Here is a 19,593-nt window from a genome sequence, read left to right as displayed (position 1 = left end):
ACACGCTGGTGTGTGTGTCACATGAAGTCTGACTCTGGAGGATTTCTCAAGGAGGCAATGGCTGTTGGTGGCTGTTCCTTTGTATGATCTAGATGCTACTGATTAGGTTTCTCACAAAAAGCAAGGCTGTTCCCTCAGCTCTGTCTGTACCTCTCTGGGAGGGAGTTCGTGTCACTAATGCAAGTGACAGGGATAGAGAAGAGCCAAGTGGGACAATGCCTCAGGCCCCAGACCCTAATGTATTTTCCCCAGTCTACAGCAATAAAATCTTCTGACATTACTCTCACTGAAAAAGCTATGAAACACTCTCAACTACCAATCCACATTGTATGTGGTAACCAACCACAACTGTTTTAAATCACATTTGTTCACTTATTATGTACGAATTATTTCCAAACTGCCACTTTCTCTCAGCTGCCCAGGTCCTGAAGTTCCTTAAGATAAATCATAAATCAGCCAAGCAAACATCAGCTCCACCAGGAATTAGACTTTTAAAATACCCTCTGGGAGAGGTTACTAATAGTAATTCGTTAGCTCTTTGTCTCTCGCTATGACTAGTTGATGCTCTTGACATAGGAAAATAGAGACGATAAAAAGTCAGCCACCATGGAGGATACTGTTGCTATGACTTCACGGTCTGTCTCTATGAAAAAGCCAGGAAAGGGGCTAGAGAGGTGTCCTCCCAGCTGAGTGTGCGCAGCTCTTGCAGAGGACACACACCAGGTGGTTCACAGCTACCTGTAACCCCAACATCCCCTTCTTGCCTCCATGGGCATCTGGATGCCAGCGCACATACACATGCACACACAAATAAAAATAAAATAATAAAAAATGAAAGCAACGATAAGCTGGTCACAGTGGTACATGCCTATAATTGCAGCATCTGAGATGCCAAGGGGCAAAGACCTTGAGTTCAAGGTCTACATAGTAAGTTCAATGCCAGCCTGAGCTACACGATGAGAGAGACCCTCTCTCAAAAAGAAAGGAAAAGAGGTAGATAGAGAAGAAAGGCTGGAAGGAAGAATAATGTTTATTCTGTATAATAGCTTTGCACAACGTTAGCCTTACAGGCAGGGCCTCAGAAACAGCACATTCTCAGTTGGCATTGGTGGCACACACCTTTAATCCCAGCACTTAGGAGGCAGAGGCAGGTGGATCTCTGTGAGTTCAAGGCCAGCCTGGTCTACAGAGCTAGTTCCAGGACAGGCTCCAAAGCTACACAGAGAAAGCCTGTCTTAAAAAAAATAGAAATAAAGTAAGGAGAAAAGAAAGGAATGAACGAACAAATGAACGAAGGAAGGAAGGAAGGAAGGAAGGAAGGAAGGAAGGAAGGAAGGAAGGAAGGAAGGAAGGGAGAGTGAGAGAGAAATAGCCCACTCTCTTGCCTTCAGCTCCATAGCTTTGTACCTGGATGTCACAAAGCAATCACACATTAAACCTCACACAGTGGTTGGGAGCATAGACTCTGAAGTGAGATGGTCTGAGCTCAAATCCCAGCTCAGTCACTTACTAGCTATTGTGGCCTAGGGCAAGTTCCCCAAGCCGCCTTGATCTGCTTGTGTATAATGTGGATATGATGATAATAATCCACCTGGCGGGGAGCTTATGAGACTTCTCTAAATGAGTATTTGGGAGTGATTGAATCAGGAGCTGCTAAAAACAGATGACATATTAGAAACAAATGCCATAAGGACTCTTTGCAAGGGGGTCAGCAGGAGGCCACGGTCCAGGCCCCTTGGGTGGCTGTCAGTACGCTGAGCCATTGTTTTAGTGACAGCTGGTGTGATGGTTAGCTTATGCAGGCTGAAGTCACACGGGGAGCCCATGCCTGAGTCTGAGCTGTTTACCCTCCAGTATGCACTTAAGATGCTCTGAGTCTCATGACAGAATTCTGGCCTGCAGTGGAAATGTGGGGGAGAGAGTAGAAAAGCCCCAGATTGCTTAACTCTGAACATGAATATGAATGTTGCCTTATTTAATTGCAAAGAAAAGAAGTTACAATGCTGGAAAATGGGGAAAGGGCTGAGGCCCTTCTGTCCTTATAATGATTTAAAAGGCATTGACTAGTGTGTCCAAGAAGTAATCTCAATCCTGCTCCCCAACATCTCTGTTTGTAAAGCGCATGATTTATGGGTCAGTTATAAACCTATTTCAAACTAAAATCCCTTTGCTCTTGAGCCAACAGATATAATTTATCTCTAAACTGTAACACTTAGCTCATCTCGCTGCTCGGCTGCTTCCACCAATTACATCTTAATCTTCTTGAGTTAGGAAGGCGCGGTCCCCAGGGAATGGTCCCAGAAGCATGGGAAGCCCAGCCCCTCTGGCTCGGGATCTTTGCCATTCAAGATAAACAAAGGCAAGATGGGCTAGAATGTAACCTCCCAGGGAAAAGGGCAGCAGACTGATGCCTTCAAGGAATGAGAAGACTCCAACACTCAAAAAAGGAAGCCAAGGATTTTCACACCCTCTGAACAAGCCCAGGGCTCTCAACATTCTCTTCTGGTAACACATTCATGCCGAGTGTGAGATAGAGGAGGTTTTAATACAAACGCCATCTCTAGCTGGTGTGGCAGGGTACACCTGCAATCCCAGCACACAGGAGGCAGGGACAGGGGGATTTCCTGCCAGTCAGAGGCCAGCTTGATCTACATAGTGAGTTCCAGGCCAGTCAGGAGTACATAGCAGGACTCTTCCCCTTCCCCTGAGAAAAATAAATAAATATCATCTCTAACTTCAATAATTCCCAAAGAGTAACGCAACAGTTTCGTGGTTGATCCTTAAAATTGGAAGGGAATCAGATATTCTTTTTGGGGGGGTAAGCTTGATGTTCCATGATACTGTAAGCTACCCCAGGGCTCCAGACTGCCCATGAGTTGGCTCTGCTAGCCAATGTTTGTGAGTCCATTCAGGGAGAAGCCATTTGCGCTCTCATTCCCTGTCAAGTGTAAAGAGATTACGTCTACCCAGTCCATAATAGTCTGGCATAGCTGCCAGATGCTAAGTTGGGAGAGGAGAGTGTGTGTGTTCAAGTCGTTGGCTCTCTTCAAAGGCGTTTGAAAACACCTTGAAGGTGGAGAGGCAAAGGCAGATGGCAGCACAGCGTTTCTCAGCCAGGGATGATTTTTACCTCCCACACCCAACCCGCTTGAGACATTGGCAGTATCTGAAAAGACATTTTTGGATGTCACAAATGGGTAAGCAGAAGAGCAGAGTTTGGGGGTGTTCTTAATCATCTTATGAGGTGCAGAACAGTCCTTTGTAAGAAAGACTTCTCAGCTCCAAAAGGTCAGCAGTGTTGAGATTCAAGATGCCCGTAAATATACCAGCCACAGATAACCCCACGCCTCCGCATCCATCACAAGGGATAAGGAGGGGAAAAGTATGTGATACTCACCCTGCTTCCTCCAGAGCTAGGACTGCCTTGTGTCCCTTTCCACCCAGTTCTCCCCTAGAAACACAATAATTCCCCAAAATTGTAAGTCAAAAATAGGTTATAAGTCCTCAGTACATAATAAAGCCATCAACACAAAACATCAAATGCTGTCAAGACAGCAGAATCAGGGAGTCATGCCAGAGCCATCCTGCAGAGTGACACTGTCGGTGGGACGGCCACAGAAGGACAGGGCTGACAACCAGGGTGGGGTAGCAATGCGCCATAGTCAAGGATGACAAATGAAGAATAACGCCACTTCCTTGAAAATTAATATTCTCCCCCAAAGTATAGCCCACTCCAGACATGCCTTATCCTCTTTTAACTGTAGTGACTTGAACAATGCTTGTTCACACACCATGTTAAACGTATTTAGCTCGAACACAGAATTAGTCAACGTCTCTATGTAACATAGACCCAATTACTTGGCTTCCTCGGTCTCCTTTGGCGCCCTTCTGGCCTTTGATGGTGCTGTCTCGTCCTGGGTTACCCTAGGGGATGATTTCAGAAATGTTTTAGAATCCAGAAACATCAGAGTGAGGGAGTTCATTCCTCGGTTTGGACACAGAGCTTTGCTTTAGAGCCCAGGCTGGCCTTGAACTCAAACCGATCCCCTTGCCTCGGCCTTCTGAGTTCTAGGACGACAGGTGTGTGCCCCACTCAGCTCCCTTTTTCTCTTCCTTCCTTGTATGGTACATGGAACTAAACCTAGGGCTTTGAACCCATCAGGTAAATCTCATATCACAGACAGAAGATTTTTGAGATGGGTTCAGGCTGTCTGAGATCCTCCTATCTTAGCAACCCGAGTAACTGGAATCAGAGCCTTGCCACCAGGTGTTCTCTCTCTCTCTCTCTCTCTCTCTCTCTCTCATAATGGTATAATATTTAAGTGTTAAAATTCAGCAGTTCTCAACCTGTGGGTCTCAACCCTTTTGGCAAATCTCTATCTCTAAAAATATCTGCATTAAAATTCATGACACTAGCAAAATTACAATCATAAAGCAGCAACAAAAATAATTTTCTATATAGGGGGAGTCTCCACAACATGAAGAACTGTATTAAAGGGTCGCAGCATCGAGAAGGTTGAGAACCACTTGGCTAATTCAAGCTAAGAGATGAGGTGTAAGAAAAATCTCCAACTTGAACTCTTAAAAGTAACATTTGCCCAGTTTGAAGGCAATTTGGTGGCTAAAACAGGATTCTGAGAATACCAGCCATGCAGCAACTTCCCCTGAAGTATGGCTTCACTGAGGTACTGGCCATTCCCTCAGGCTGGAATGAAAGCCTCCTGCAGTTGAGTCTGAGAGGGAGAGACTCTCATGGGGTCGCAGCTCAGTGGCAGAGCACTTGCCTAGCAGGCACAGGGGCCCCGGGTTGAGTCCTGATGCAGTTAAACCAACCAACAAGCATGCAAGAAAGAAATCAAGGTCTGGGCTTCCCAGTGAGAAATCTGACCACTAAAATGAAGGAAGCGTTCAACATAGGAAGTCAGAAATCTCAACACACTGTGAGAACGCCCCTTTCTGGGCCTTTCAGATTTGAACAGATTTCCCCCAAATACAAAAGCCCTGGGTAACAAACACCTACTGCCCCAGCTCCCTACGTCCTTGCCTGTACTTGAGTGGAGGTCACTTAGCGGAATGAGAGCAGAACTGTGCTAAGACGAAACTCAGAGCTGAATAGGGTCTAATCACTTACAGGATCCCCGGGGAAGCCCTTCGCTCCATCTTCCCCAGGGGCACCTCTGGAACCTGGGCTGCCCTGAAAATAGAGAGAAAGACAGACAGACAGACAGACAGACAGACAGACAGACATACGAATAATTAATAAATAAACAAACAAACAAATAAATAAATAAAATGAGCCTTCATGTTACCCTGTGGGGGATTTTTATAATGGCATTAAATATCAAGTAGTGGATTGCCAATCAGATAAACTATTTCACATTTTCCTGCCTCCTCAGGTGCCCTTGGACTTTCCAAGGTCGAGGGTAAACCATGACCAGGCCAAAACAGGAAGCCCTCTCATGGTCTAGCATAGGGTTGTCCAATGGGACTTTATGGCAGCTGGGAAAAGCTCCAGGGCAGTGGAGAAAAACTCCATGGTGGCCACTGCTAGAATGCAAGCATCTGTACTGGCCTGCTCCTTGGGGTCCCAATAGGATACATCCTCAGCTGCAGCCACTAAGAGTACCCCCTATGCAACCTTTGCCAAGTTCCCTCTTAAAAGGTGGGCCTTGCCCACCTCTCCTCTCTTTCTCTCTCCGCCCACCTCTCCTCTCTTTCTCTCCGCCCACCTCTCCTCTCTTTCTCTCTGCCCTCCTCTCCTCTCTTTCTCTCTGCCCACCTCTCCTCTCTTTCTCTCTGCCCACCTCTCCTCTCTTTCTCTCTGCCCACCTCTCCTCTCTTTCTCTCTGCCCACCTCTCCTCTCTTTCTCTCTGCCCACCTCTCCTCTCTTTCTCTCTGCCCACCTCTCCTCTCTTTCTCTCTGCCCACCTCTCCTCTCTTTCTCTGCCCACCTCTCCTCTCTTTCTCTCTGCCCACCTCTCCTCTCTTTCTCTCTGCCCACCTCTCCTCTCTTTCTCTCTGCCCACCTCTCCTCTCTTTCTCTGCCCACCTCTCCTCTCTTTCTCTCTGCCCACCTCTCCTCTCTTTCTCTCTCTGCCCACCTCTCCTCTCTTTCTCTCTCTGCCCACCTCTCCTCTCTTTCTCCGCCCACCTCTCCTCTCTTTCTCTCTGCCCACCTCTCCTCTCTTTCTCTCTGCCCACCTCTCCTCTTTCTTTCTCTCTGCCCACCTCTCCTCTCTTTCTCTCTCCGCCCACCTCTCCTCTCTTTCTCTCTGCCCACCTCTCCTCTCTTTCTCTCTGCCCACCTCTCCTCTTTCTTTCTCTCTGCCCACCTCTCCTCTCTTTCTCTCTCTGCCCACCTCTCCTCTCTTTCTCTCTCTGCCCACCTCTCCTCTCTTTCTCTCTGTCCACCTCTCCTCTCTTTCTCTCTGCCCACCTCTCCTCTCTTTCTCTCTGCCCACCTCTCCTCTTTCTTTCTCTCTGCCCACCTCTCCTCTCTTTCTCTCTCTGCCCACCTCTCCTCTCTTTCTCTCTCTGCCCACCTCTCCTCTCTTTCTCTCTGTCCACCTCTCCTCTCTTTCTCTCTCTGTCCACCTCTCCTCTCTTTCTCTCTCTGCCCACCTCTCCTCTCTTTTTCTGCCCACCTCTCCTCTCTTTCTCTCTCCGCCCACCTCTCCTCTTTCTTTCTCTCTCTGCCCACCTCTCCTCTCTTTCTCTCTCCGCCCACCTCTCCTCTTTCTTTCTCTCTCCCACTCTCCCTCTTTTGTCACTCTTGTTCCCAGGGCCCGGTCTCTGCCCCACTCTCTGCTTCCTTCTCTGTCTCTTTTCTCTCCTCGTCCTATAAACCTCTTGTGTGAGCCTTGTTGCATGGCGTGACTTCTCTTTGCAACGTTTTTAAATGAATTAGAACAGCCACGAACCATCTTTGGTAATGCAATACTTGGAGTGTGTCTGATGAAATAGAAGGGTGGAATTTTTTACTACAGTGAATTTAAATTTAAGCGCTCACACATGGACACCAGTTGTCCTAACTGGATGTTCTAGATAACTTATCATACATGGACACCGGCTGCCCTAATTGGACGTTCTAACAGTTTAGCCCTTCTGATGCCCATCAGAAACCTCCCCAGTGGTTTTATTTATTTATTTATTAAAGATTGCTGTCTCTTCCCCGCCACTGCCTCCCATTTCCCTCCCCCTCCCCCAACCAAGTCCCCCTCCCTCGTCAGCCCAAAGATCAATCATGGTCCCTGCCCTGTGGGAAGTCCACGGGCCACCCACCCCCAGTGGTTTTCTACTGTCACCCCAAACAACTTTCCAGTGAAATTTTCCCAGGCCATGGTCCCTGGAGGCATTTTAACTGATTTTCATTTCCTGTTTTCCTACATTGGAGCCAGGGTTGCAATGGGGCTAGAAGGATTTCTAGGAAACAACACTAAGGCAGGCTTCACTCCGTATAACATGAGGGTGACTTCTTATACCCACGTGCCCACTTGTCCCACCCCAGGCTGCCCCTGCATACCCTTAATATGCCACGTGTCTGCTCCCTTTGTGACTGCCTTATTCAAGGTTTCATCCCATCTCACCTCAATTACTATGGACTCTTCATCCTTCCTTTTATCCATGACAATTCCAACAGCCTCTGCACTACTTCCATATCATATTTCTAAAACACAAATTTAACTGCCTTCTGCTTAAACCCTTCCCAAGCCCCCCCACACACACACACAAACATACACACGCACACAGAGTCTAATGGTTCACTGGAGCTATCCTAGCCTCTTATTGAAATCCATCTTCTTCCACCTGAACTCTGTTCCTTCCAGGCGGGGCACCTGATATTGCTCCTCATGCCCATACCCACTTCATGTGCTTGCTTACCCTCTCTCTAGAATGTTCTTCCTCTACAGCTGCCTGTACCTTGCTAACTGCAATGCATGATTGGCTTCAGGAAGACTCCCTAGACACCCCCACCTCCAAGCTGAGTAGGGTCAGAAGGACCCCAAGTGACCTCAGCCGTTTCTGTGTACTGTGGAGTCCTTGAGGATGAGGATTACAGTGGTCCACCCCAATCTCTGACTCCCTGACAAATAATTCAGTGTCTGGAATATTACAGATATTCAAAAAACATTTGAGAAATAAATAAGTAGACCAGTTGGGAAACATTACAATTAGCAAAATATTTCACTCTGATTTGTAAGTCCAGGGCACCCAAATCAACTTTTTCATTCTTTTTGTTTTTGATATCAGGAAAGAAAATAAAGGTCAAGCGTGTTTACAGACTTCTGAAAAACATAACCACAGAAAGACGTCACACAGTGGATTTTCTAGCTGAATATTCTTGAAAGCTACATAGTAGTTATGGTGGTTTGAATGAGAAACTCAGTGCCCCTGAGGATCATATGTTTGAACTCTTGCCCCTGCCCCAGTTGGAGGGGCTGTTAGGGGAAGTTACGGCACCTTTAAGAGGGGGAGCCCTTCTGGAGGAAGCATGTCACTGGAGCCTGGCTTTGGGGGTTATAGTCACTCGTTCCTGCTCCAGCTGCCATGCCATGTCTTCCCACCATGAAGACTCTATCCCTTTGGACCCATCAGCTAAACAAAGACTTTCTTCTTCAAGTTGCTTTTGGTTGAGGAATTTTGTCACAGAAAGAAAGAAGGAGCTAATACAGTAGTAGTCTGTGTGCCCAACACCAAAGAGTGGCGTCTGTTTGTTGGCCACGGACTTTCATTGCATGACTGGGATGGTTAATTTTATCAACCTAAGTTGAAGAAATACTTAGGACACTAATGAGACACGCCTTTGGGAGTATCTGGGAGGGTTACACCCAATCCCAAAAAGTTTACGCTAAGGAGGGAAGATCTGCCCTGACTGTGGGCAACTCCATCCTAGGGTCTGAAGTCCCAGGCTGAATAAAAAGGAAACAGGAAGAAAGGGCTGAGCACTGGTCATCCCCATCTCTGTTTCCAGGCCAGGGCCATGGACCAAGACTCTCAAAATACCATGTTTTCCCCACCAAAACAGCATTCCTCTGAACTTTAAGTAGAAATGAATACTCTCTCTTAAGGTGCTTTTGTGGGTGTCCAGGTGGTTTTGGAGGTGTCTGGGTGCTTTTTGGGGGATGTCTGTAAGGTGTCTTTTGAAGATGTCCAGTATGTGTCTTTTGGGAGGGTGTCTGGAAGGCATCTTTTGGGTATGTCCAGAAGGTGTCTTTTTGGAGGTATCTGGAAGGGTCAGGCATTTGACCACAGTCAGAAAAATGCTAAGTAAGTTGGCGGTGAAATCAGCTGTCAATTTTATCCCCAACTGCGAGCCCAGCAAACAGGGCTGGATCTGTCACCAGGGACAACTTGATTACAGAAAAGAGTTACCTGAGAGCCAGTGTCACCTTTTTCTCCCTTTCCCCCACGAAGTCCATAAAATCCCTAAACAAACATAAAACAAAACCACGTTTGGAGAAATCGACCTCATAATGGCTTCATGATAACTCAAAGAGAGGAGACAAATGGCTTACATCTTCTCCATCCAGTCCATCAAGCCCATCTTCTCCATGTTCTCCCTGAGGGACAACAGACAGTGGTCAGGTTCACTGGTGACAAGACCGAAGCAGTCAGGGGGGCTCTGACATGTGCATGTCAAGGACTGAATCCGTGCTAGGAGATCAAACTCGACCGAGAAGCAAATACCATACCTGGGCTCCAGAAAATCCTTTGACGCCCTACAAAAGAGTAAATATCTGTCACTGCAGGGCCAACGGCAGAACAGGGATTCTAATTCTGCAGCCGGAGAGAGACTTGTCTTGCATTATTTCTTTAATTGCTTCTGGCTACACAGTCATATAAAGGTTATGGGTGTCACAGGGGACAAGACGGTGTCACAGAGGACTGAGCACAATGAGCCAGGAGAAGCTTACCTTTTGGCCTCGAGTCCCCTGACATCCTATGATCCCTCTGTCTCCTTGAGGTCCAATTTCTCCTCGTCTTCCCTAAAGGGTGAATCCAGACATGTATTCAAAGAGATACTTTTACAGGAAGCTGTCAGCAGTGAGCTTTTGGAGCACTGAGCACAGCTTATGTACGGTACTCCCAACTTTAGGCAAAGCAATTTCTCCAATGGACATTGGGGAGGTCTTAACTTACAGAGTCTCCATCCTCTCCCCTGTGTCCTCGGCTGCCTTTCAGTCCTGAAGAGCCCTAGGAGGCAAAGAGAGGGGAACATTTAACATCCTCAACAGATCAGCTCATGAAGTCATTGGGCATTCCTATCCGGGACCTCCTTTGACTGCTGGGTAGACTTTGTGCCAACAGAGCCATGAGTTGGGGAGAATCCAGCATCTTCAGCTGCCTTTTTCCTTGGACTCATCTCTGAAGCCCCCCTGCAGAAGGACACCCTCCCAGTGACCCAGGAGACTTATCCTAAGAACCCTCTCCTGGATGAGAAGCCACTCCCATAACTAAGGGATTCACAAGGAGCTATGACCACCAGTTTTTAATATGTATTTTTTGTTTTAATTATGTGTATTGCTGGCTGGGTTTGTATCAACTTGACACAAGCTGGAGTCTTCAAAGAGGAAGGAGCTCCAGTTGAGAAGATGCCTCTATAAGAGTGGGCTGAAGGCAAGCATGGAGGGCCTTTTCTTAATTAATGATTGATAAGGGAGGGAACTGAGAGCCCACTGTGGCTGCTGCCACCCTGGGCAGGGAGTCCTGGGTTTTATAAGCAAGCCATGAGAAGCAAGCCAGTAAGCAGCACCCCTCTATGGCCTCTGCAGCAGCTCCTGCCTCCAGGTTGCTGCCCTGACTTCCTTCAGTGATGAACAGTGATGTGGAAGATAAGCCAAACAAACTTTTTCTTTCCCCAAGTTGCTTTTCATCATGTTCATCACAGTGATGGGAACCATAGATTGTCTGTATGTGTGTGTAAGATTGCAGATGCGTGTGAAGTCCAGAGCAGGGTGTGTCATCCCTTGGAGCTGGAATTACCAATAGATGATGTTAGCATCTTGATGTGGGTGCCAGCAACTGAGCTCAAACACTCTGGCAAGCCCTGAGCCATCTCTCCAGCTCCATCGCTGACACCTCCAAAGGGCCTATTCGACTTTCCTCTGCTTTTCTGAGAGCATTATTTAAACTACATCACTTTTCTCTGAGCCTTAGGTTAGCTGCTTCTGCTTTGTAACTTAACTTGTAACAAAGATCGCATCGAGGTTTGTTGCCCCCTCCCCCACAACACAGATCCTTGCTGCGCCCCCGAAGCACAGTCCTGTTGATATGCAGGAGGAGAGTTCACAGATGGAAAATGACAGTTCAGCAAAACATTCTGTATAAATTATCCTTCAACAGTGACAGGCAAAATAGAAATTATCAGCAAGTATTCTCATCGATCTGTTTTGGATGGAGGAGAAGACTCAGCGGGTAAACACATCAGTTGCCAAGCCTGATCTGTGTTAGATCCCCGGAACTCACAAAGTGAAAGGAGAGGGGCCGACTCCTGCAAGTTGTCCTCTGACCTCCGCAGGTGCATCATGGCATAGTCATGCCCACCCCAAGTCAATAATTTAAGCCCTTTAGAAATATTGAGGGAGGAAAACACAGGCTAAAATCATTAAGATGAAAATAAATATGTTTATCGCAAAAAGTCCTTTTGTCGTGAGACCTAAAACCAATCTGAAAATGCATATAAACTGAATACAATAGAAAGGCACAGTTCCGTTGCTACAACATGAGCTTGGTGCAGTATTTTTTGTGACATCTCTACAGTCAGCACCTAGGGCCAAGAACTGGAACATTGCCATCCCCATCGCATGTCCCCAGAACCCACTACCACAGCCCCCCTCGGGAGTGCACTGTTAACACGTAGGACACTACTTCCTGCATTGTGAAGATATCTCATTGCTTGTATTCTCAGACAGGAAAGCTTCATTTTAATAAATAGAAGCCAACCTATATATGCCTGTGCTTTGTCTTATCGGCTTTCTCTGGTAATTACTGCGTGGGTAGAAATTCATTCATGTTTTTTAATGAATGTAGTTCATTTGTTTGCATTGACACAGTCTTTCATTGGAAATGCCATCATGCATTTTCCATTCTATTGCTGCATAATTGATCTTGGATAATTTGCTCTTTTATTTTGCAACTCAATCTCATTTATCGTTGAGAAAACCCAGCTCTCTCCATTTTAACACCTTTCAGACCATCTAAAACAGATTTAGAAAGTGTAAATTGCAAACCCAAAAAGCAACCTCACCAGGGACACGGAAGAAAAGGGGGAACTGTTCTCAGAGGCAGCGTCAGAAACGAGCCCTTCTGAGCCCATTCCTATGCTGTGGAAGTTACATAAGATACCCAGGGCAATTACATTTTTCTGGAGCAAAGGTCGCAATGTCAACTATTCAATTTCAGCCTCACTCACGACAAAGCAAGGCATGCTAGAGAAAAGAGGATCACGATCAAATGGCACCTTGGAAGCTTGGAGTCCCCGGGTCCCTTGAGGTCCTGGAATCCCTGGACATTTACAAAATGTACAGCAACAAGCCCTCTCTGCGATGTTTCCCTAGAGAGAGGGGGAAAAATAGCCAAGGGGGGTGAGTGACAATCACCAGGGATTTTCTTACATAAGAACCCTATTCAGACATATCATAAACCACCCACAAACCCAGGCTCTGTCTTTGGTGGGTGGGGGGGTGTGATGGGGCAAGCAATAAGAGGGCTTTGTGACTTAAACTGCAGAGAGGGCACCTAGCCAACAGATTGTGTGGGCAATGTCTCCTCTCAACAGAAAACAACCTCAGTTAATAGGAAGGGCACCGAGCACATGCATGGCCACAGGCCAAGTTGACTTGAGACATATTGATTCCTAGTTGACAATCTCCTGGAATTTCTGTTGCATACATTATCGGGGCTTTTTAATAACATTAGGGACTGATTGATCTTTTGGTTCCCTATACTTCCATTCTGTGATATGACAATGAATGGAAGGACAGAAAAAAAATTATTGAATGCAAATCAAAACTTTAATAGCACAGGATGTTCAGGTGACAAAGGCAGGCAGATCACTCTGAGTTGAGGTCAGCCTGATCTACATAGAGCATTCCAGGCCAGTCAGGGATACACAGTGAGAGTTTGTCTTAGATAGGTAGGTAGGTAGACAGACAAAAGTCTCTAATGTTATATTATCTCATATGTAGTAGGATGGCTAATATCCAAGAAAGTCAGGAGTGAGGGAGTGAGCAAAGGAAAGAAGTAGGGGGGGAAAAAGAAAGTAGGAAAGAAGGGAGGTGTGGTATTTGGAATATATTTGGCTCTCAAAATCTCATTAGAAGGTGTGACTTTTCAGAGGTGGCGCATGCCTTTAATCCCAGCTCTCAGGAGGCAGAGGCAGATGGATCTCTATGAGTTTGAGGCCAGCCTGGTCTACAAGAGCTAGTTCCAGGAAAGGCTCCAAAGCTACAGAATAACCCTGTCTCAAAAAACCAAAAAGAAGAAGAAGAAGGAGAAGGAGGAGGAGGAGGAGGCAGAGGAGGAAGAGGAGGTGGTGTGGCTTTGTTTGAGTGGATGTAGCCTTGTTAGAGGAAGTATGTCACTGTAAGGGTGGACTTCGAAGTTTCTTGTGCTCAGAATACCACCCAGTGAGTCGGTTGATTTCTTGTTATCTATCTATGAAGATATAAGGACTCTCAGCTCCAGCATCACATTTGCCTGCATGCCACCATGTTCCCCACCATGCTCCCTGTCATGCTGATAATCTACTGAACCTCTGAAACTATAAGTGAGCCCCCTTAATTAAATGTTTTCCTTATAAGAGTTGCCATGATCATGGTGTCTCTTCACAGCAATAAAAAAACCTAAGCAGGAGGAAACAAAATATATCAAGTGTCCAGAAAGATGTGGAGAAAACAGAACTTGAATGACATGGGAAATATTAGCTGTGTTCCTCAAAGCCCTAAAAACAGAATTATCATATTCCATAACCTCATTTGTGAGAAGTACATACACCAAAGAACTGGATACAGAATTGTAAAGAGATATTTGTTCATATGTGTACATCACAGTATTATTCATGGTAGTTGAGAAGTAGAAAGAAGCAACCTAAAATGTCAGTTGAGAAACAAAAAGATAAAGGCAGTGAAGCAAAGAAAGAAATGCTGTCATATGCTACAATGTGGACGAGCCTTGAGTCATTACATTAAGCCAGTCTCAAGTTGAAAACATTTATGAACAGGAAGTTAAGCTGGGAGTACCAGGTTCTGCAGGGGTAGGGATACAAAGAAATCACATTGTCAATTGTGGGTTTACAGAGTTTCTCATAAAATAAAAACTTTCTAGAGGTCTATTGGACAGCAACGTGAACATTAGCTACTATAGTGGTCATCCTTGATTGTCAACTCAATAAGATTTATCAGAACCATGGAAACAAACCTCTGGCATGTCTGAGGGATTTTCTAGATTAAGTTAATTAAGGTGGGATGCTGTGGAATAATCACTCTGTACATTGTGTAAATTATGCTGTGACTGGTTTAATAAAGAAACTGACTGGCCAATAGCTGGACAGGATAAGGTTAGTTGAAAAAATCAGACTAAGGACCCTGGGAAGAATGGCAGAGTCAGAGGAGTTGCCAGTAAGATATGGAGAAGAAACAGGAGGTGCAAGATGAAAAAGAGGTAACGCCATGTGGCAGAATGTAGATGAATAAAATGGGTTAAATTGTAAGAGCTAGACAGTAATAGGCCTGAGCTATTGGTTGAGCATTTATAATTAACATTGAGTCTCCCTGTCAGTTACTTGGGAACTAGTGAGTGGGAAAGAAAAGTCCGCCCACAGTGGGAAAATCCACACTAAACATAGGCCGTTGTAGCATCATTCCACAAGCTGGATAAAGGAGGAATTGAATTACAGCAGCATTCACCCTCTGCCCCCTGGCTGTAGACGTGGTGTGACCAGCTGCCTCAAGCTCCTGCTGCCTGGTTTCCCCATCATGATGGACTGTACCCTCCAATTTCAGGTGCAAACAAAGCCTTTTGGCCTTAAGCTGCTTTTGTCAGACAAGTGACTAATACAACCATACACTGTATACTTCAAATTGTTGAGATGGTAAATATTACATTCTAACCATAATAATAAAACCCAAATGTAGTTTTTTTAAAAAGTCAATTTAGCTTCACTAATAACTTAAGACATGTCAGTTACAATGCTTGAGAATACTGGGGGAAATATTATGTTAAGGTCTTTTGCATATTTTAACATCCAAAATTGGTGTATTTAAGTTAATGACACAAACAACAGCATTCCAACTGGATTCTTGTGGCACTTGAGATAACTGACAACTCACCAGATACTGGGAAAGTGTCTTGCCCAGGTCTGTCATTCCAATGGTCAGGTGAGTCCTATAGTCAAATCCTTTTCCAAATTCAAAGCTGGAAAACTCATCCTGAGCCAATGCGTCAAGGGACACCACCAATAGAGCATCCAGCCCTGTTTAGTAAAAACAGCACGTGTGAAACCAGAGGGTTCATCCAACAGAAGAAATTCCACTTAGTAAATGCCATTAAAAGAACCAGAAACAGAAAAGGAGAACATCAGAGGAAGCCAGATTCTCAACATACAAAACCCCAACAGCAAACTCCCCTGGATTTCTAAGAACACTCAGGTCTCTGGCTTTAGTATAATTCCCCCAAGGAAAAACATCCCAGAGAAACTATTTACAAATCAACTGAAAGGGGCTGTGGAATATTAGTTTAAGATGTGTTACATTCATTTATCCTGTGGAATATTTGTTTAATGATACAAAGATGTGTGGCATTCTTTTACGTTGTATTTGTTTAACTCTGTGAAGCTGTGCTAATTTGCCTGCCTAAAGCACCTGATTGGTCTAATAAAGAGCTGAATGGCCAATAGCAAGGCAGGAGAGAGGAATAGATGGGGCTGGTGGGCAGAGAAAAATAGGAGGAGAAATCTAGAGTAAGAGTGAGGAGCAAGAAAAGGAGAAGAGGAGGATGCCAGGGGCCAACCACAGAGTAAGAAGGTAAGAAAGTATATAGAATAAAAAATGGTAAAAATCCCAGAGGCAAAATGTAGTTAAAGGGAAATGGGATAATTTAGTTAGAAAAGCTGGCTAGAGCTGGGCGGCAGTGGCGCATGCCTTTAATCCCAGCACTCGGGAGGCAGAGGCAGAGGCAGAGGCAGGCGGATCTCTGTGAGTTCGAGGCCAGCCTGGTCTACAAGAGCTAGTTCCAGGACAGGCTCTAAAGCTACAGAGAAACCCTATCTCGGAAAAGAAAGAAAGAAAAGAAAAGCTGGCTAGAAAGAAGCCTCGCTAAACCAGGCATTCATACATAAGAATAGGTCTCAGTGTATTTATTTGGGAGCTAGCTGGGTGGTGGACCACCCCCCCTCCAAAGAGTTAAAAAAAAAACAGCTACAGGAAAGAAAGCACCAGCGGAAAGCAGTGTTCAGTATCTCACACCCACTCTGATGCAACTCCCGGGCATTCAAATGTGATTCTTAAGAAATGCATTATCTTGGGGGGGGGGGTTCTGAATTTTCTGGAATACCTATTAGCAACATTTACCTTCCAGGAACCCAGACTCTGGGTGATTCCTATCTTAGCATATTATTTCAGTCATTCATTCTCTCGTTCATTAATTCATCCACTCGCCGGTTGAGTCATCCATCCTTCCATTAAGCATTTGTTTCTTAGGAACTTGTTGTGTACCAGTTGTTGCACTGGGATGACAAGATGAGGAGCTCAGGCACATTCTTCCTGTGTCAGAGTTCATGGTGTGATGGATAAGATGGACAGAATCAGAAAAATCTGAGCTCTCTGGAAGGGACCATTAGGGAGCAATGAAAGCCTTGCTTCTGGCAGTCTTGGGAGACTATGGGAGAACAGTCTTGGGGGACTATAGGAGGACAGTCTCAGGGGACTAATAGGAGGACAGTCTCAGGGGACTATAGGAGGACAGTCTCAGGGGACTATGGGAGGACAGTCTCAGGGGACTATAGGAGGACAGTCTCAGGGGACTATGGGAGGACAGTCTCAGGGGACTATGGGAGGACAGTCTCAGGACTATGGGAGGACAGTCTCGGGGACTATGGGAGGACAGTCTTGGGAGACTATGGGAGGACAGTCTCAGGGGACTATAGGAGGACAGTCTCAGGGGACTATGGGAGGACAGTCTCGGGACTATGGGAGGACAGTCTTGGGACTATGGGAGGACAATCTCGGGGACTATGGGAGGACAGTCTTGGGAGACTATGGGAGGACAGTCTCAGGGACTATGGAAGGACAGTCTTGGGGACTATGGGAGGACATGCCACCATGAAACTGCCTCCACCATGCCTTCCCCATCATGATGGACTGTATCCCCCCAAACACGAGCCAGAATAAACTTCTCCTTCCTCAACTACTTCATATCAGCAAACCAGCCTCAGTCCAAGCAGCAGGATGGGCGTCTATAGGGGTCACAGGTATAAACACTTGACTACAGCATCGCAGCATTAAAGGAAGAAAAGTGGGGATCAAAGGACTTCACACAAGTCACCAACATCATCTTCTGCAAATGGCTACACCGGCCCCAAGATCTAGAACACGTGTGGCAGAAACCTGTTCCCACGCTCCATCTCCAGCGTCTGCATTTTCAACTCATTACCTGCTTCTCTGAGCCTGTCCGACTGCTGCTCCAGCATGGTGATGCTTTCACCCTGGAGACCATCTGAGAAGATAAGCATCACCTACAGAAAGAGAGAAGGAAAGAGGATAGTAGCAAAGCCAGAGATGTAACTGGGCAAGGAGGAATGGATGCGGGAAGGGGAATGGGAACAGACGGTGGTGAGAATACCTGGCCCCTGGAGGCAGATTTCTCCTCAAACACTTCCCAGAGAGACTGCAAGAACTGGGCGTTCAGATGAGTTGGGCCACGGACGGTGACTTGCAGCAAGTTGTCGAACACTGATTTCTGGTAGATTTGGAACTTGGCTGGGAACTCTTGGTCACTGTTCACCGTAAAGGCCAGGCTCACCTGTGCCTCTGCGCCTGCTCCACAGCTCACCCCTCTGATGGAGGTGATGTCTGCTAAGATGTTTGGGAGGTATGATTCTAAGCGGGGATGGCTCTGGAACAAAGGCTGGCCCTGGAGGTGACTGGAAAGGTCAAATCCAATCACTACATCCACAAAGCAATCTGGTAACCAAAGAAACAAAGTCATGTTAATTAGTAAACAGGCATAAGGGGGGAGGGGGATCGGAGAAGGGATTCTGTCATGCTTTAGAGTTGGAGTCCCAGGGGGTCTAGTACCCAGAGTATGTTCCAAAACAAAGGTACTGGCTACTCTACCAATATAGACCACAGGTCCTCCTTCTGTCCCCTTTCATATGCAATAAGTTCCAGTAGTTATCTGCAGTTCAATGGTTCAGGTTCATTGCTAACAGCTTTATATGTGGGGTGAATTTTCCTGCTTTTAATGATGACATATTCTGATTCATGGGATCATAGCATGTTACGCATTTGAACCATCCTGGGGATTTCTCTACGCCTAGCAGTCACAAACACAAAGTTCTTCAAAGGTTAGGTGGATAATACAGAGATGTCAAATGGCCAGGGAGTGAAGAGAGTTATCTGGAGAGCAACCCGAAACCCATGTCTGTTCACGGTCAGCAACAGCTGAGAGCAGCCAAGCGGCAAATGAGGCCCCAAGTTGTTAAATCCCGTTTTTAAATCTATATTTTTAATGCAAAGTCTCCAGCTTGTAAGCGCTGTCAACTAATTTAACACGTTCCCCCAGCTAGACAGAACGAGCAAGTTGCATGTTGGATCCCCACTGATCCTTGCCAGTTGTCCCTTTTCAGACTAAGGGACTCATGAATACTGTGGCACTGTTCCAGAGTTAGAACTCTGGCTTTCTAATTCCAGAACTAGGGCCCTCCCTCTCTCTGCCACTTCCCTCCACACAAGTACCCAAACAAGGCAGGAAAGATCTGGAGCCCTTAGAGAGACTGATTCAGGCTGTATGGGGGGAAGCAGGCTCGGGCATCACAGCTCTGAAGATGGCAGTATGGAGGTGTTACTGCCCATGCACAAATTCCACACAGTGAGGAACGCATGCTGCCATGTGGCTTTTCCAAATCCCAGCGCCAAATGCACAGAACCTGAGTCCCCTGTGGCTACTGCCAGCTTCGCTGATCAGTGGCATCCCTGTTGGATCACTGTTTTGTTGCCCTCACACCCCTGCCAACCTGATTCCTCTACAATATCCAAGAGGCCTTTGCAGCCATTTGTGTTTGTGGACTGGATAATCTGTAAAGACAACTGAAATTTTTACTATGTTACAATCATATAGGTGTTATTCTTTAAAACAAAATAGGGCTGGACAGATGGCTCAGGAATTAAGAGCACTTGTTGCTCTTGTAAGGGACCCAAGTTCAGCTTCCAGCACCCACAGCAGGAAGCTCACAACCATTTGTAATTTCAGTTTCAGGGGATCTGACACCCTCTTTTGACATCTGTGGGCACTGTACCCACATGGTACACACACATACATGTGGGCGAGTTCCAGAGGAGTTGATACCCTTTTCTAGCTTCTAAAGCCCCTGCAGG

At 46.1% G+C, this 19,593-nt stretch overlaps 1 protein-coding gene across 1 annotated transcript in view; it reads right to left on the bottom strand.

Moving 5' to 3' along the window:
* Positions 1-19,593, bottom strand: part of Col6a5 (collagen type VI alpha 5 chain) — a 95,042-nt gene that overhangs the window by 55,488 nt on the left and 19,961 nt on the right. The window contains exons 8-19 of the mRNA XM_075964790.1: positions 17,840-18,180; positions 17,651-17,732; positions 15,331-15,473; positions 12,462-12,554; positions 10,142-10,195; positions 9,916-9,987; positions 9,694-9,720; positions 9,517-9,561; positions 9,374-9,427; positions 5,132-5,194; positions 3,859-3,924; positions 3,398-3,451 (exon numbers count right to left, since the gene is read on the bottom strand). Coding sequence (XP_075820905.1) covers positions 3,398-3,451; positions 3,859-3,924; positions 5,132-5,194; positions 9,374-9,427; positions 9,517-9,561; positions 9,694-9,720; positions 9,916-9,987; positions 10,142-10,195; positions 12,462-12,554; positions 15,331-15,473; positions 17,651-17,732; positions 17,840-18,180 — 1,094 coding nt within the window. The remainder of the gene's footprint in view (positions 1-3,397; positions 3,452-3,858; positions 3,925-5,131; positions 5,195-9,373; positions 9,428-9,516; positions 9,562-9,693; positions 9,721-9,915; positions 9,988-10,141; positions 10,196-12,461; positions 12,555-15,330; positions 15,474-17,650; positions 17,733-17,839; positions 18,181-19,593) is intronic.

Source organism: Microtus pennsylvanicus, chromosome 3, assembly GCF_037038515.1.
Source record: "Microtus pennsylvanicus isolate mMicPen1 chromosome 3, mMicPen1.hap1, whole genome shotgun sequence".
In the NCBI taxonomy this organism is placed as follows: domain Eukaryota; kingdom Metazoa; phylum Chordata; class Mammalia; order Rodentia; family Cricetidae; genus Microtus; species Microtus pennsylvanicus.
The sequence above is the reverse complement of the archived record's forward strand: the minus strand, read 5'-3'. Positions and strand labels throughout refer to the sequence as shown.